The sequence below is a fragment of the Gossypium hirsutum genome, chromosome A10 (assembly GCF_007990345.1).
Source record: "Gossypium hirsutum isolate 1008001.06 chromosome A10, Gossypium_hirsutum_v2.1, whole genome shotgun sequence".
Taxonomy (NCBI): Eukaryota; Viridiplantae; Streptophyta; class Magnoliopsida; order Malvales; family Malvaceae; genus Gossypium; species Gossypium hirsutum.
Genome location: NC_053433.1, coordinates 94,474,581 through 94,492,259, shown reverse-complemented (window position 1 = coordinate 94,492,259; position 17,679 = coordinate 94,474,581). Strand labels below are relative to the sequence as shown.

Genomic DNA, 17,679 nt, shown 5'->3' with positions numbered 1-17,679 from the left:
GTCGACTTTAGAACGAGGTATGGAGTCGCCACCGATCTTTTCCGAGGTGTGACCGGATCACCTTGATCATTTTAATAAAACGTTTTAATTTATTAAAACAATGATTTTGGGCCTACGAAAATTGAGGAAAAGGGTTCGGGAGTCGGTTATGCACGAGGAAGGGTTAGCACCCTCGTAACGCCCAAAATTGGTACCAATTGACTAATCAATGTCCTAATATTGAAATTTTGAAAAAAAAAATTAAAATATGATCCTCTTAAAAATGTGTGAACAAATCGAATTGGATTTCAAGATTCACTCGTTCAAGAAATAAAATACCACATCCAGCACGTTAGGACACGATATTTTAAGCCTCCAAAAATTGAGATCACCTCATAATTTCTAAAACAAGCAGCGAAATCTTAAAAGGGTATCCCGTTATTTGGTCAAACGGAAAAAATCGAAACCCAGCACAATTGGACACGATTTCTTAAATTTCCAAACATGAAACATTGCCTTGTTTTGAGGAATTTCTAAATAAGCAATTATAGAACTGGCTCAAAATATATTTGTTCGGTTTACTTCAGAGGAAAAAGCAATTGATGTTGGGCAAAAATTGGAATTTAAAACAAAATATATATATAAAATAAAATAAAATAAAAACAATCATACAAACATAGTATTGAGCATGAGATAAAAAGGAGGCAATAATATTACATGAACAGTCAAGAATGATACAAGAACACGAAGAACAAATTAGGGAACATGCAATGGCAATATAGACTATATAAATACAAACGTTAATAGTTATAAGCTAATGAATTAAAAGTCAACTTAAAAGAAGTTCCAAGTAAATTACTCAAATAAAATATCAAGTTTAAAAATAAAATGAACAATAGGGAAGAAAGGAAATTTTAAAAGAACACTACTATAAAAGTAATACAAAGACTTTAAAACAAATAATGGATATAAAACTTTTAAAATAAATAGAAAAATATAAATAAGTAATATATTAAATAGTAACATACGAATGAATTTTAAAATAAATGCCATAAAATAAATAATTTACATGGACATTTGAGATGTATCAAAAAAAAAATATATATATATAATAATACATAAATGAAATTTCAAAAAAATTAAGCAATATGCAAAGTGATATATGTACAACATTTAAGTAAATAATATATGAAATGAATAAACCTAATATAAATAATATATATATAAACAAAAGTAATGATAATATACGAAAGTGTTTGGAAAAAAACAAATATGCACATGGAAAAAAAACAAAAACAATGAAATCATCAAAACAATACAAAATTATATGCTAAAATAATATGCTCTTATTTTTAAAGGGAAAAAAAAACTTCAGCACAACAAAACCAAAAGGATTATTTATAAACAAAATTAATTATTTAAACAAAATTGTGAATCGAAATAAGACGCGCACAAATGCTCGAGGATCAAAACTAAAAATGACCCAAATCACCAAAAACACTACCCAGGCGCGGACCAAACTGAAACAACGCGCAAACTTCTAGAGAAAAATAAAAGAAACATAATAGGGACAGATTAAAGGTAGCTCAAAATAGGAAGGACTGGCCGCGAAATTACCCATTTAAAGAGAACATGCGCAGAACCAGGCTGTCCATGCACAGGCAATCTCTTTCTCTTCCCCAAAAGCTATTAAAATTAAACATAACCTTTATTTTTTTTAAAAAAAAACATTAAAGAACTTTTAGAAATCCCAAATCCCTTTTTTTAAAACCCCTTTTCCTTAAAACATTCACCCTTTTGTTTTTTGAAAAAAAACTTAAAAATTTTTTAGATGCTCTCTCAACTCATGCACTCATCTTTTCCTTTTCGTCAAACACCGCCTCTGTCAAAGGTCCCACATGCCATGGCCACCGACGGCACGAGCACAACTCCAGTAAGACCTCTCTCTTTTATACTTCATCTTTGTTTTGGATCCAAAAAAAGGAAAAAAAAGAAAAAAAATAGAAATAAATTACAGTAAATGATCACCTTCAAAATATTCTTCTAGTTGTTCTCTACTGATTTTGTGTTTCTTTTTGTATCAAAAAAACGTCCCTTTTACAATGAAAAAACAAAGGCTTTATAGCCCAAAATACAAACTGTTTCTGCCTATTTCTTTGCTCAAGTCGCAGAGGCTGTGAAATCGTGGAGGAAGAGTGCACGATCGTGCAACATGCGAGCTAGGAATCCGTTCGTGGGTGTTGAAGCGTGGGAGTTGCAGCGTGGGCAAATGGAACCCTAGGGTTTGCTATATTTTGAAAAAATTTAGGTCATTGGGCTTGTAATCGGGCCTTTTAATTTTAGTGATTTGGGTCTATTTTTTGGGCCGAGCAAAATTTGGGCCTTACATCTGCCTTTAAATAAAAAAATTTAAACAGATTTATTGGAATCAAATTAATAAGATAAGTTTTCAGCTGAGGAAAATAAATTTGTGATGGACTAAAATATCCGCAGGCCCAACCGGTTAGGGCATTTCGCGTCGCCAATGTCGTGCAGGTGCGCCCCAACCCCATCGGGCTTGGACCAACACCTCTCCTACGCGCGAGGCAATATTACAAACTTAATCTTTCAATTATTTTTTAAGAGAGTTCACATATATAAACACATCCTACATTTGATATTTAACTAATATGGGATTTAAGCCTTTTATTTTTCCTTAATAATATTTCCAAGTAGCTTACTTTGAGCATGAATTTCTCATTCACCACTCAACCATTTTGAGCATACGATATACTGTTGTAAAGGTCTCATGGAGTAGAATATGAAACCATAAAAATATGATTCAACTTTCCATCTTTAACTATTAAGAATATGCCTCAAAGTTACCATAAAATGCAATTTTTCCAACAATAATATGTATGAGTAAGGGTTAAATCAATTAATTTTAGAATTTTGCTTTAAAGTCAATATTGGGTCTTTAAGTTTAGTCTTTCAAGGTCCTTCATATGTTAATATTTGACTATTATTAAAGTTATTAAATTAAAAATTGAAAAATAATTTGTTAATATAAAGTACAACCTTATGACTTAAGGAGGCAAATTATATGAATACAATTTGGCCAATGGGACGAATGTTATACAACATAGACCCCAAATTTAAAATAAATGATAATTTATATATAAAATTCAAAAATTTAAAAATTTCAAGGGGGCAGTATCCATCCCTGCCTGTAATAGAACAAAAATTATATATCCTCCAATAATGTATTGACTACCTTAGCTTGTTGGGTAGATTCGGTTGAGTTTGTACTAAGCTTATATAAATAAATGTATTATTTATACTTATCCAAGTTTGATTTAACTCAAAATATATGAGTTTTAAATTTTATTTAAACTTGTCTAAATTTATAAATGATTAATCCAAACCTATTTTAGACTTATCCATATTATTTTAAAAATTATATACTATTTTTAATTTAATATTTTTATTAAAATTTTAAACATAAATAACTTTAATTTTTTTAAGTGAGTATTTGGTACATTTGAACATTCAATTTTCTTAAAGAAAATTGACTGGATTTTATAAGACAAAAATAACTGGAAAAAAAAACACAAAAGTGACAACTCACAAAACAAACACTAGCCACAAAAACCCAATCCAAAGAAAATCAGAAAAACATATTCCAAAAGATAACGAAGCCCATAAAAAACACAAAAAAATAAAACGAAACGCGCAAAGACACTTCCCCAGTCTGCAAAGTAGCTGGCACCCACTCCTTAGAAAATATCCAAACCCTCAAAACTTGTCGGTACTAGTTTCCAAAACCAGCAGCCTTCCAAAATCAAAACCATTTACTGCCCATTCCTCTCCCCAAAGCCTATCTCTTCCTCTTCTGTCAATCCGGTTCCCTCCTCCTCCTCCTCCTCCGTAATCCATCATCGACGACCACCAACACACTTCCAATTAGGTAACTCTCTCTTCCATTCTTTAAGCAATCCGTGGCTAAACTATGTGCTAGGATATTAGCAAATCTGGGTATTTGTTTGAACATGATACTATGAAAACTCTTTTTCAGCTGTTGTATTTCTCAAATAATCGCCCCTATCACCGATTCATCTAGAATGTCTGACTGACTTTTTTTAATAATGGTTCTTGCATCTCCTTCTATGGTAATTGATGAGAGGCCCAGATAGGTTCCCAAAAGCAACGCCTGAAGGCAAGCATATCCTTCCGCTACAAACGGCAATGCGATCTCCTTGTGCAATGTCTATTTTGAAGCCAAAATCTCACCTTGAGAGTTACGAACAACCATTCTCGATCCAAATTTCGCCAAACTTTGATTATAAGCCGCATCAAAATTAACCGACAAGTAAATGTTGGAAAGCTTTGACTATTTCATTTTATAATATTATATTTAGAAATTACTGTACATATAATATAAATGGAGAAAATAAATATTTGACGTGTAAATATTATATATAAAGAAAAATATATAAATAAAAAATTAGTTGATGTTTATATTATATATAAATGAGTTATTAATTAAAAAAATTAAAAAGATGAATTAAAATAAAAAAATTGAAAATAATATATTTATTAATTAAAAATAAAAAAAACTAGAAGCGTCAAATAAAAATTACAAATGTGTTTAGAAAAAGGAGAATTGAACTTCATCTTAAGAATGAAATTATTATTATTTAACTATTTAATTAGAGAAGTTAGGAATCGAACTTGAGACTTAAAGATAAAATCACTAACATTTAATTATCTAACTAAAGAAATTAAATATATTAAAAAATTTAAAAATTACAACTTAAAGGGAAAATGTATTCAGCTGGGCGTGCTTTCTTGCCACCTATATAGAAAGTATGTATAGTTGGACGTGCTTTCACATACTCTCTCTAAAAACGATTTATTTCCCTAAATTTTTAAAAAATTGACCTATTTAACCAATAATTTTTTTTTTGCATAGATGACAAATTTAGCCGTATTTGGTAAATGATTAATTGTAGAAACATTTATGGTATAATTATTTATTAATCAATTAAGCATAAGAATAATTAAAAAATATTATAATCATTTTTATCTTTTCAAAATATTTAATAAATATAGAAAAACATATATGCATTATTGTAAAGTACTATATAATTATTTTTTTCTATTTTAGTTGTATTATTTATAAAATAATGATAATAATTATATATATAAAGGATATTTAAGTTTATTATATCTAAGTAATTAGCTTAACATTATTAGTAATTTATGATTATTTCACGAGAATAGCTAAATTAAATATACTTTAAAAAGATATGTCCTTAAATTTCAACAATAATATTTAAGAAATATTTGTAAAGTAATTTGAAAAAAATTGTTAGCAATCAAAATATCCGCACTTAATTAGGCATAAGTAAAGGGAGAACTCAAATTTGGTAATTAAAAAGCTAGAATTCGTATAATTTTTTTTTCTAGAGTAAAAAATTGTTAGGATTCAAAAATCGAAGTAGTAATATTTATTAGAAATAAAAATATAGAAAAAAATCCTAGATAATTATTCACTAAAAATGTATTTCTTGTTATCAATATTTTAATATATACCAATACTTTTCAGGTGTATCAATACCATCATATAAATCGTAAATGCATAAATGTGATGGACCAAAAAATCTACGGTTCCTAATAGAATAGGCAACAAAGCAACTTTGCCACTTACTGTCACTAAATCATAGCCTCCCCAAGTTAAATTGGTGCTCACGTTTGCATTAGGAGCCATTTCACCGAGTCCTAAAATATGGGTGTTTTGTATCCATTTAGTAAAGACAGATTGTAATTTTATAGTGGTATCTGAAAACATATCTTGCTGACCCCCTAAAGTGCTCATAGTATTATTATGAATATACAAACCAAAATTGTGAAAGTTTAAAAATATACATGCCCTATAACATTCCGATTTTGGGCCTAGTTGGAACAGTAGTTTTGGGATCACAAATCCGATGAGGAAAATTTATTTTTATTATATTTTTATGGTTTAAAATTTCACGGAATGATTTCGTGAAAATTTCGCTCGAAAATTTTGACGTTTGGGCACTCAATTTAGTCAAAAGGACTAAATCGTAAAAAGTGAAAAAGTTGAGTTCTACATGCTAGAGGTGTCCAATTGTTATAAAATTTTAAATTGGAGGTCCTTATATGGTAATTAGACCATCGGTTAAGTTGGTGGACAAAAATGGACATGGTTAGGCATGTTTCCAAAGTTTTTCATTAAGGGTATTTTGGTCATTTAGTTATTAAAATGAATTAAAAACAAAATTAAAAGTCAATTTTTGTCCATCTTCAACCTCTTCGCCGAAACTTGCATGGAGAACCATGGCTACGATTTTTCAAGCTTTCAAGCTCGATTATCAAGGAAAATGAGGATTGGACCTAAATCGGGTGAAAAAGGGAAAATCGACGGTTAGGTTCCTTTTTGCTATTTTGGTCCTGAGGTAAGTTTTTATGGTAATAATAATGCAATATCATGCTTGAATTGTAATTATCTATTATTATGGCATAAAATGTATGATTTAATATATTAGAAGAATTTATGGATGATGAATATGATATGGAAAATGTGATGAATGTTAAATTACTATTACATGAGTTGTGTGAATTGCTACACGGTTGTACCCGCAGAGATTTCGACAAGTAAGTTCATGTGATTAAATAAGCATGATATTCATGTTATTGTTGTTACACTTGAAATCTATTTCGCTATGGTTGCATTGATTTATATGTTAATGATATTGTGTATGGGAACGTGATGTACCCATGAAGTAATCGATAGTTCAAAAGTTGATAACATGTGATTGGATGATTGAATATAATGGAAATTTGATGAAACATGATATTTCTTTGAAACGAGTAAGTTTGTATGTAAATAATATATCGATTCTTTTTTTTTATGTTAGTATCTTTTGTTATTATATGAGATGTAGCTGCTTATAGAATGATCATTTGATGTAAATTACAAATCGAAACTGACTAAGAATGAATTAGTAAAATGTTGAAAAGTGAAGAATTTCCCGATTGGACCTTTGAAATAGAAAAGATACGAATGATCCGTTGTGAGAGCACATGTGTAGTACTATGTGTAGGCTACTATGTGTTTAAGACGGTTTTAGGTCACGTGTGTAGTACTAAGTGCAGGCTACTACGTGTACCAGATTGTTAGGTCGCATGTGTAGTACTAAGTGCAGGATACTATGCGTGCCCGATAGCTTCGATCACGTGTGTAATACTAAGTTTAGGCTACTACGTGTACCAGATTGTTAGGTCGTATGTGTAATACTAAGTGCAGGCTACTATGCGTACCAGAGAGCTTCGGTTACAAGGGTGGTAGTATGTATAGGCCACCGGGTATCTGTTATTATTCCGATGAGTTCAACGGGAAATTTACTAAGTGAAAATACATATGAACATGACTATGTAATGAATAAGTGAAGGTTTGTGTGTGTAAACTAATGAGAAACGTGCTCGATATGTGATCAAACTTTGGTAAGATTGATATGGAGTAAGTGTTATAATGAAAGTTACTACAAAGAAAACATGAAGAGTGAAATTTAGTAATGAAACAGTTTTGGACAGCAGCAATTGTGTGACTTTGAATAATCACCAAAAATGGTGGAAATAAAATTATAAGTTGAATAAGATATGAAATAAAATCTTATTGGGTCTATTTTCATGTTTGGAAACGGTGTAAGCAAAAGAATTTCAATTTATGAGATATTTGAATTTTTGTGAGACAGAGTCAGAATGATTTCGGAATCCCCTGTTCTGATTTGGGAAAATCATTAAAAATTGTAAAAAAAAATAATTATGGGTTATAATTTATATGCTTAAAATACTTACTGAGTCTATTTTCAAAAGAAATAAACGAGAACATTATCCAAATATTTTATGAAGAGATAATTAATTTTTAGTGTAGATGGGTCGGAACTGTCGAATAGCGAAACAGGGGAGACTTTGAATAATAAAATGTAATTATTGGCTTGACCAAAAATTCTGAAAATTTTATGGTAAGAATATATGTGAGTCTAGTTTCAGGGAAAATTAACGGATATTAATTTGGAGTTCTGTAGCTTCGGATATGAATAATTTAATCACTGTAACTCGAGAAAACAGCTTGACTGGACTTTGAATAAATAGAAAGAATTTGAAAATAGCATATTAATAAATTGCTTATTATTTTTCATGCGAGCTTATAAAGCGTAAAACTTACTCCCTCCTTTCTATTCCTTAGTGTTCTCAGGTCGGCTCGGGGTTGGAGATCGTTGGAGGCAGCATCACACTATCAAGCCAATACCTTTGGAGTATTTATACATAAGTTAGAAATATCAAGTGAGTGGCATGTATAGAGACCTAGTTTTATAACATGTGTTATTATAATTTGGCCAAATGTATTAACCTATATTGAGCTATTGATTATGACTTGTAAATCTAGCTATTCATGTTGTATCTAATAATTGTGATGTGAATATGTCTGTTTGTTATGCATGGTTGGTAATATGTCATGTGTTGTTGAATGCATATTTTATAACCAATCGAGGTGGTCATGACCATGAATTAAATGTGTAATGTAGAAATAAAATGATAATGCCTTGAACATGGACGTTTGATGGATAGTTTGGTAACCATGGTACAATGGTATAAAGTGAGAAATAGTAATAATGTTAAATTGAATATGGAATTGGTGTAGAATGTCTTAGTCAAGCATATTGTTTTATGCATGTGAAATGTGGACACTATATAAAGTTATGACTTGGCTAGAAGGTTATGCTTGATGATAAGTTGGAATTAAATAGACATGAAGATAATTATGGTATAAAGGTATAAGTGGTAAGGTATTTGATAAAGCCAAATGAATAAGATATGGTGTGTCTGGACTTGATTTAATGTGAGAATGTGTAACACATGTATGTTGATAAGTAAATGAAATGTCTGCATCATAATTGAGGATGTTGAATGCTTCTGGATCCATGTTTGTGTGTGTGCATGTAAAGGGTAACAAAAAGGCTTGGAAAATAGGCTATGTGCTGGCCACACGGGCAAAGACACGGCCGTGTGTCTTAGCCGTGTGGAAAACACGGTCTAGCACACGAGCGTGTGACTTGGTCGTGTGACCCTTATTTATTTGTTGACGTCATAAACAGAGAGTTACACAGGCTGAGGACACAGGCGTGTCCAGAGCAACACGGCCTACCCACACGGGCATGTGACTCTCCAAAATATGAAAAATTTTCTAAGTGATGTAAAACTTTCGAAGGTTCTCGGTTTAGTCCCGAACCTCTTCTAAAGTATTATTTGAGTTTTGTAGACCCAAATAAGGGACTATGTACATATGATTGAATATTTCAAAATATGAATGTAATTTTATGGTCGGGTTTGCATGATTGATTGCATTTAAGTCCAGTAATGCCTCCTATCCTGTCCCGGCATAGGACACGAGTAGGGAGTGTTACATGCCAAGTTGAGACGTATGTATTATGTTATTAAATTTTTCGGAATTAATTTCTCGAGCAGTAATAATACAAATCACCTTAATTATCATTATATGATTTTAAAGATTTTTTTCCTAAATTTAGTTAGTTGATTGTAGTAAATTGAAATGTTTTTCTTTATTAGAATTGGAAGGGGAATAATTTAAGACTCTTTTTGTATTATTTGTCATTATACGCCACAATGGATTACATTACATAACTGTCATTTTAAATTCCTATAGTATATATATTAGATATGAGGTTACAAAAAAAGAAGTTATGTTCACATTATAGTTTTTTACAATTAGGTAATTTACTCTTTTACTCATTATTTTTTAATTTTTTTAAGTTATTATATCTTTTGTTTAAAAATTTTCTTTATAATTTTTTATATGTTAAATATAAAGTTGATTTCAAATAAATTATTACTTTATCTTAAGATTTTATTTAACCCAATTAACTTTTAATTTTATAATTTTAAAGTTAATAAATATTAAATTATTAAGCTTAAAATAGAGTAGACACATATTAATAGTATTTATCAAATTAAATTTATATTTTTCAAATATAATAAGAGTTAACTACATTCATTATTTAAAGTTGATCAACAATAGATACAAAATTACAAAAAAAAAATTGAATATTAAAAAATTTAACATTAAAACAAATTAATTTAACAATACATATCAAATAAATAATCTGTAAAAAATTATTAATAAATATTATTTAAATTATAATATATTAATATTAATATTGATGAATTTTTGTATTATTTTAATATTAAATATTTTTAAAATTAAATAACATTAACATAACCTATTCTAAATTACTTAATTTTTAAAACTATTTTGTAATTAATTTGTTTTTTCAATTTATTAATTATTTTTTTAAGAAATTCATTAAAATTTTAAATATATATTATAAATTTAATATACACAACTGACTCGTAAATTACACAAAAAATACAAACTAGTTTACGATTATAATATCTATACTTACTATTATTTAAGCTCTTGACTGAGTTGGTATCACCTTCAACCAAGGTCATCAACTTAGTTAAGAAAATTACAAAAATATCCTTTCATAATTAAAATTAGTTATATTATTCGAGAGTACTTTAGTATTTTATTTAAACCTGAACTAATTGCATTAGTAAAATCTTTAATTTACCACACAACTAAAACCTTATTTTAATATATTTATACATTTTAATTTTATTATGCACACTTTATTATTTCTATCAATTATATATATATATCTCTATACTATTAATAAAACCACTAACTGAGTTGGTGTCATGGGTTAACTGAGTACCAACTCAGTTAGAAAATAACTAATATGCCCTTTTATTAAATGACTACTACTATTATTTTGGTTATCATTTTGTCTTTTCATACTTTTATATTTTAAATAAAAGAACTAAAATTAACGTATCTAAAAATTAAACCCATATTTAATGGATTTATAAGTAAATTCTTAAATTATCATTGCACCTATAATAATTCTTAAGTAAACTTTAAAAAGAAATTACTTTTAACATAAAATATTTTCTCTCTCCAAATTTGTGTATATAGAAAATGTCATCGACTGAATTAGTGTCACAATACAACTCAACTCAACAATAACTTACAAATGATGATAACGCTATGATAAATAATTGTGGTGCAATTAATATTATTAATCTAAAGTATTTATATGTTTAAATTTCATTTTACTCACAATTAATTTATTTTTTATTTTAATATTGTACATATTTCATGGGTTATTACGATTAATTAGTTTCAAACCATATATTAAACACACATTTGTGTTCTAAATTCCTGGTTTTCACACATATATACGTGTGATAAGCTTCTAATATTAATAATGTATTTGAATGAATTGGTGTCACAAGTTAACTCGATAGCAACTCACAAACAATTTAATCTAATTTTTTATTTTATTTTAATATCATACATATTTCAAATGTTATTATAATTAGTTTCAAGTTATACGTTTCATTATTTATTATATATTATTTTTAAACACGCATTTGTATTCTATATTTGTGGTTTCCACATACATACACGTGCGTGTGACAAGATTTCTAGTCATCGTAATTTTAATCGCATTTTAAAAATGTTGAGTTTTACTTCTTTTAAGTATTTGATTGAGTTGGTATCATCCATCAATCTATTAATTAAGTCTCAACTTAATTGTGAATTATCAAAAACTCATTATTTTTTAAGGCAACATATATTACTTTGAGAGTGTTTTGTCTTTTATATTTTTACATAAGATCTATAAAAAATATTTACTCATAATGATATTTGAATCTAAGATATTATAACTTTCAATGTCTTAATGTTACCATTTCAATTTAAATTTCATCTTATTTATTTATATATATATTATAAATTTCTTATATAATTTTTTTAACTTATGTGTACCATAATTTAATATTACCCTTTTATTAAAAATGTTTTTAATAAAAAAAAAGTCAAATTATAAAGAAATTACACCAATAAAGTTTAAACCTTGGATTATTGATACGTCAACACAAGGCTTTAATCACTACTCCCTCGTTATTGAAAAAAATATAATTGATTAAACAAATCAAACTAATTTGACTTGACTTGAATTACTATTTAATAAATACAACCTATTATTTAAATTTAATTATAAAAACATAAATATTACAGTTAAAAATGTTATGAAACACATTTTTGATCCAAGTTTAAATTCTATTATGTGTATCTTTTTGTTTTGTTTTTATATAAATTACATAAAAAATACCTTGAATAATATATTTTAATTATTATTCAACTGAGCTGATACAATTCAATTAAAGACTTGATATATTAGTACAGAAAACAATAATTCAAGTTTTCTATCCCATTGGGCCGAGCTAAACCTTAGACAAGTAAAATTTTTACAAAATAAAGCCTAACCCAGTCCGTTAATTTTGTTTGCAACTCGTAAAATCGGAAGCAAAACTCAGACATTTAAGGCAAAAAAAGAAAGAAGAAGCCGTTTCTCATATAGGTTTCAAATTTAATTAAATTATTTACTTTTTAAGCACAATGAGCCATTACCCTTAAGAATGAAGGCATTACCTTGAAGTCTCTTGGAGACTATAGATTGCTACTGCAATCACATTATCTAAGCTCCTACAAAGAATTGGACAAAACTGCCTCTTCTTCTGCACCGAATCCGAAGCAATCAAACATGTCGAAGCAATAACAGAATCGTGCACTGAAATCCAACATTTCATTGAGCTCAATGTCATCTCTCATGAATTAACGGTATCTTCATGGTCTGCTGGAATATCGTATCTGTCAGTAATGTTTGGTTTAAAACTAAATCCAGCAATGAACAGACACTCAAACTGACTGGCTTTGCCTGACCTCCTAATATGGCAGTTTGATGACAAACGTTGCAGATGCCGGTTACTTCAAATGTGGCCATTTGATTGACTCGTTGATCTCTTCTTCATGTTCGGTGTACCGGAATTCTCTGCAGAATCGTGCCACACATCTCCATCTGATAAGGACAAAGCAAATCATGTGGTCATTAGATAAACGACTTCAAGATATCCATGTTTTCAATTTCTCACAAAGATTAATCTTAGATCAACAAAAACAAGAAGGGAATTATGGGAAATGGAGAGCCGGTAATTAAGTAGATAATTTCTATAGCTAGATTTAGGGATGATGAGAAATTGGAATGTGTCCTCAATAACAATATATAGGGCTTTGCCAACAAACCTCTCCAACAATTACTGTGTCGCCTTCTTTCACTCCGAGCTTCATGAGGGACCTATTCACTCCACAAGCCTCCAGGACATGTTGAAACCTCTTGTCGGAGTCGATGTATCTGTTAAATTCACATGTTATGAGAAAAAGAAGTAACAATAACACCTCTGCATTGATTTGGAGCAGTTAATGTAAGCAAAAAACATGCAATGATGTACACATATAATAACTGTGGTTGAGAAAACTTCTTGTGGTTGCAGTTTATGATGTCGAAGAAATACATTACCTTCTTACCTAGACTTTTTCAAATGAGAAGGATTCATTTCCAACAGAGAAATGCATACGATCCATTTACCTATGGAGAACTGAATGGCTTACATATCGGTTCCTACAGTTTATAGAATGAACATGCACCATTACAAGAGAAGTGAATTACAAATCAAAATCAAATAAATCGCTGAGCAGTTGACGAGGCCAAAGGAAATAAGTGGGTTTCAGACTCGATTTGTATCATTCCGGTGCATACAGAATCTATAGATCCAATCCTTCAAAATTAACTATAGGAAAATGTTTGTCATATAAGTGAAGTATGCATATTGAGGCCTTGAAATTCAAAATTCATCCTCTGCATTGCCCTAAAGGTTGCTTTCTTGTCTGACTTCTCCAGCATCCTTTCTTCCTTTAGAAACTTAAAAGGAAAAGAACTGGAAAAGAAAGACCAGAGATGATAGAATATTAACGTCCAAAGTGCTAATTAAGGGCAAAACAGAGGGAATTAACTGAAATCCATGAAAGTTCATTCTAGGTATTTTATTTACCATTACAGTTTAAAGTGCTGGCTCGGAACCGATAATCAATGTTTAAAATGCATTCAATACAAAAGTCAAACTTCATTGTATGGAAATACTATCCGGCTAGTTGCATGACTGACGGGTCAAATACAGTTTTAGTGCAGAATGATACTAATTTAGTATCATATGTCCTACAGTTTATAAGATGAAATAAGGCAGAACAGTCTTGGCAAGTACCACTGAAGTGATACAAACATGATAAACTAAGATAGCATGCACCCAGCAGAAAGACATTGATAGCAAGTTAAGAGAAGAAAAAGCGAGCAGTACAAGCAAGCATCAATAAGAGTTATAAACATACCGCCAGTTTGTCATTTGAACAAAGCGTTGCAACCCAGCTCCATTTACGTACCAAGTACTGCAACTACCATCACGAGTTATCTCAAACTCACTAATAGAGGAGCTACGCTGCTTCTGTACCATATCAGCTACATGGTTCAAATCTTTTGGATCTTCAAAACCTAAAGAACAGCTAGACTTGTCAACAATAAATGCAATGGATTCACGATATGGATTAAGATTCACAAAGTACAATATGAAAATAGCAAGGATGTTGGTCATAAGGAATTTAATTTTAAAGAATAACTTATAATAAAATTAACCTTTGAATCCCTCATTGGATTTTTTAGTTTCTTGAAGAAGTTTGTAGGCGGCACTGATAACTTCATGAGTTCCCTCCCTTTTTACAGCACTCATGCAAAATGTTTTGATTCCAAGCCCTTCCAACTTTTCCTTAAAAGATGGCGAATTCTCATATGCCTCTGGAAGGTCCATCTTATTGTAGGCAACTATAAATGGCTTTTCAGCAAGTTCCGGGCTAAACATTTCCAGCTCAAGGCGAACTGCATCAAACTCAAGCTCTGGTTGCTGTCCAGAGCCATCAACGACATGTACCTATGTAACCAAAAGTGGAAAAAATTATAAATAAATTTTAAATAAACCATAAGAAGGCATGAGAAGCAATTATAAATTAAGCCTTGAAAAGCATGTTACAGTAGTTGCAGTATATGAGAAGAAGTCCATACCAGTGCTGAACATCTTTCAGTATGCCGTAGAAACTCATGACCTAAGCCAAAACCCCGGTGTGCTCCTTCGAGTAAACCAGGAAGATCGGCAACAACCATGGTAGAATCATAGTCAAATGAAACTACACCCAGATTGGGAAGCAAAGTTGTAAAAGGATAATTTGCTATTTCCGGTTGAGCAGCACTTATCACACTTAGGAGAGTGCTTTTTCCAGCATTAGGAGCACCCACTATACCAACATCTGCAACTAATTTCAGCTCCAATTCCAACCACCTGCTTGAGAATACCAGACAAAAATAAACAAAAAGACATCATAAGCTAGTAATTGCTCTTAGTTTCATAAGAAAGCATTGTCAAACTACTGTATGACTTCAAAAAGTTGAACTGCTAGTCTATGTTACTCGAAGCCAAGTATGAATATCTGACATAGGCATGATTAGATCTTTCTATGATTTGGAAGATTCTAGAAAATCATATCCCCATACCCTTGCGTTGGACACTAGTATTGGACAGGGAACTTCAAGAAAAATGAAAAGTTTAAGTAATACAGCTAGTAGCTATGTTACTCGTACTTCGGTGTGATTGTCGTGCCTTACAAAGGTAAGGTAACCTTTTTTCAACGTTCTTCCATGAATTTAGACAATCTTTGGAGACCATATCTCCATTTCCATGTTTGGGAGGGTACTTTTAACAAAAATAAGAAGTCAGAGAAAAGTTCTAGTACACAATTTATTATCCATAAACATAGCTTCTGAAAGCATGTTTGATCCTTTTTTTTGGTTTTCCCTTTTTTTGGTTGCGAAATTGGCTTCTTTGATCCTTCCAATTGTTTGAATGGCAAGGACATATTAAACAGTATAAAACAATCAAAATACAAGAAGTGTAATGAAACCAAAACTATAAGATGCATTGATCATTCAAAAGCATAGTGGTACTTAGTAGGGGAGCTTGACTAGGAACTCAAAGCTTAGCTTGAATTGCTTTTAAAGTTTGAGCTCGATTTGAGATAAAGAAATTGCTTGATTAAACTTGTTTACCTAATAAAAGAGTTCAATTCTCATGCTCGATTGTTAGACTATGAATAGAATCTATACTGTTAAAAAAAACTCTATTAACTTGCAGGTGGCTCAAGTCAAGTGTTAGGATATTCAAATTCGGCAGACAAGATAAATATATATATATATATACTAATTTGAAATTTTCTGGGACCAAATCCGAATAACTTAGGAGCGAAAGAGAAAAGGGAAACTCACATTTCAGGACCCTCTTCTCCATTCTCAGCAATCTTAGGCACCTTATTGTTGCCGGACTTAAACGACGCATTCCCTCTGCCACCTCTTCCACCAGGCAACAACAACGCTCTTTGCCCCGGATACAACAGCTCCAGCAACACTTCATCGTTCCCGGCCTCTCTGACCACCGTCCCCGGCGCCACTTTCACCACCACATCCTCCCCTTTCCTCCCACACATCATCCTCCCTTGCCCGTGTGCCCCTCTCCCCGCCCTGTAATGCACACAATTCCGAAACGGTAACAGCGAATTCATCGCTCCGTCAACTTCCAAATACACGTTCCCTCCTCTCCCTCCGTCGCCTCCCGACGGTCCCCCTAACGGCACGTACTTTTCGCGCCGAAATGCAACCACTCCATTCCCGCCATCCCCTGCTTTCACGTAAATTTTGGCTCGGTCGAAGCATCGCATAACAGCCGGTACCCCTTTCTCCTTCAATTCCAGTCCCAAATCATCAAACTCTTCTGGTAAATTTATGAGCTTGCCATCGGAATCGTAATAATAAACCTCCTCTTCCCCTTCTTCCTCAAAATCCGAACTTCCATCACCATTGTAAAAATCTACGATTTTTCCATCGAAGGTTTCGTCCTGAAAGCCCAAACTTTCATTTTCTTCTTCTTGTTGTTCATTATCATCGTCATCGGTGTCTAGCATTTCAGCTTCGGCTTCAGAGGAATCATTGTGGAAGGCGAATTTCGCGACATCGGAATCAGAAAGCTTGATTTCATCAGATTCGTCCGAAGAGGGAACTTCGAACTCGAAATTGAAATCTTCCTTGGGAGGAAGGCGAGTGTAAGTGGTGGCTTGGGCACCCAAAGAAGAAGAAGAAGAAGAAGAAGGCGGAGGTGAAGACAAAGAAAGAGACTTGAATTTATTATTAAGTTTTTTGGGTTTGAATTTGGGGTTAGGGTTTCTTTTAGGAGAGGGTTTTTGAGTTCGGGATCGAGCTTGAGCTTGAAGTTGAGGACGAGAAAAGAAGCTGGCGGATATGGTAATGGAAGCCATTTTTTACTGTACAAGTAAGTTAACGCCTAAATTCCGAGAGGTTTTCAAGAGGGTTTAAGAATTGGATAAGGAATGGCTTATCCGCCACGTGTCCCTGATTTCCCTTTCAATCCCGGGCTTCTGGATTTTTGAGTTAAGGCCCAATTCTTAAGTTCAACCATGTTTTTTGGACTTATTTATTTCACTTCACCAAATTAATATACAAAAATTGCTAATTATTTTTTTAAGTATATATTACTTCATAACAAAACTTAAAATTTTGTGCTTTTAACATTTTCCATAAATTGTAAAGAAAAAACTTA

The 17,679-nt window shown here is 31.2% G+C and overlaps 1 protein-coding gene and 2 long non-coding RNA genes across 13 annotated transcripts; 2 read left to right on the top strand and 1 right to left on the bottom strand.

The window, feature by feature from the left end:
- The first annotated feature begins 1,363 nt into the window (after positions 1 to 1,363).
- LOC121208441 (uncharacterized) lies at positions 1,364 to 2,407 on the top strand. The gene is made up of 2 exons (XR_005903482.1): positions 1,364 to 1,912; positions 2,096 to 2,407. It is a non-coding gene; the product is annotated as an uncharacterized lncRNA (long non-coding RNA).
- Positions 2,408 to 3,433: 1,026 nt separating this feature from the next.
- On the top strand, positions 3,434 to 4,379 carry LOC107896716 (uncharacterized). The gene is made up of 2 exons (XR_001683859.2): positions 3,434 to 3,925; positions 4,034 to 4,379. It is a non-coding gene; the product is annotated as an uncharacterized lncRNA (long non-coding RNA).
- Positions 4,380 to 12,289: 7,910 nt separating this feature from the next.
- Positions 12,290 to 17,416, bottom strand: LOC107896715 (GTP-binding protein OBGC, chloroplastic). Of its 11 annotated transcripts, none has more exons than XR_005903478.1 (7): positions 16,335 to 17,416; positions 15,081 to 15,357; positions 14,658 to 14,949; positions 14,357 to 14,516; positions 13,217 to 13,325; positions 12,857 to 12,992; positions 12,290 to 12,784 (listed from the first exon to the last, which is right to left on the bottom strand). XR_005903478.1 is itself a non-coding variant. In XM_041079050.1 (6 exons), the coding sequence occupies exons 1-6, from the start codon at positions 17,375 to 17,377 to the stop codon at positions 12,942 to 12,944; spliced, it is 1,932 nt and encodes a 643-aa protein (XP_040934984.1). In that variant the 5' UTR covers positions 17,378 to 17,416; the 3' UTR covers positions 12,290 to 12,941. The 11 variants fall into 11 exon arrangements, 2 of the variants coding, with proteins under 2 accessions (XP_040934984.1, XP_016677447.1); XR_005903479.1 differs by having other exon boundaries at positions 12,290 to 12,770; XR_005903477.1 differs by having other exon boundaries at positions 12,290 to 12,767.
- Positions 17,417 to 17,679: the final 263 nt, after the last annotated feature.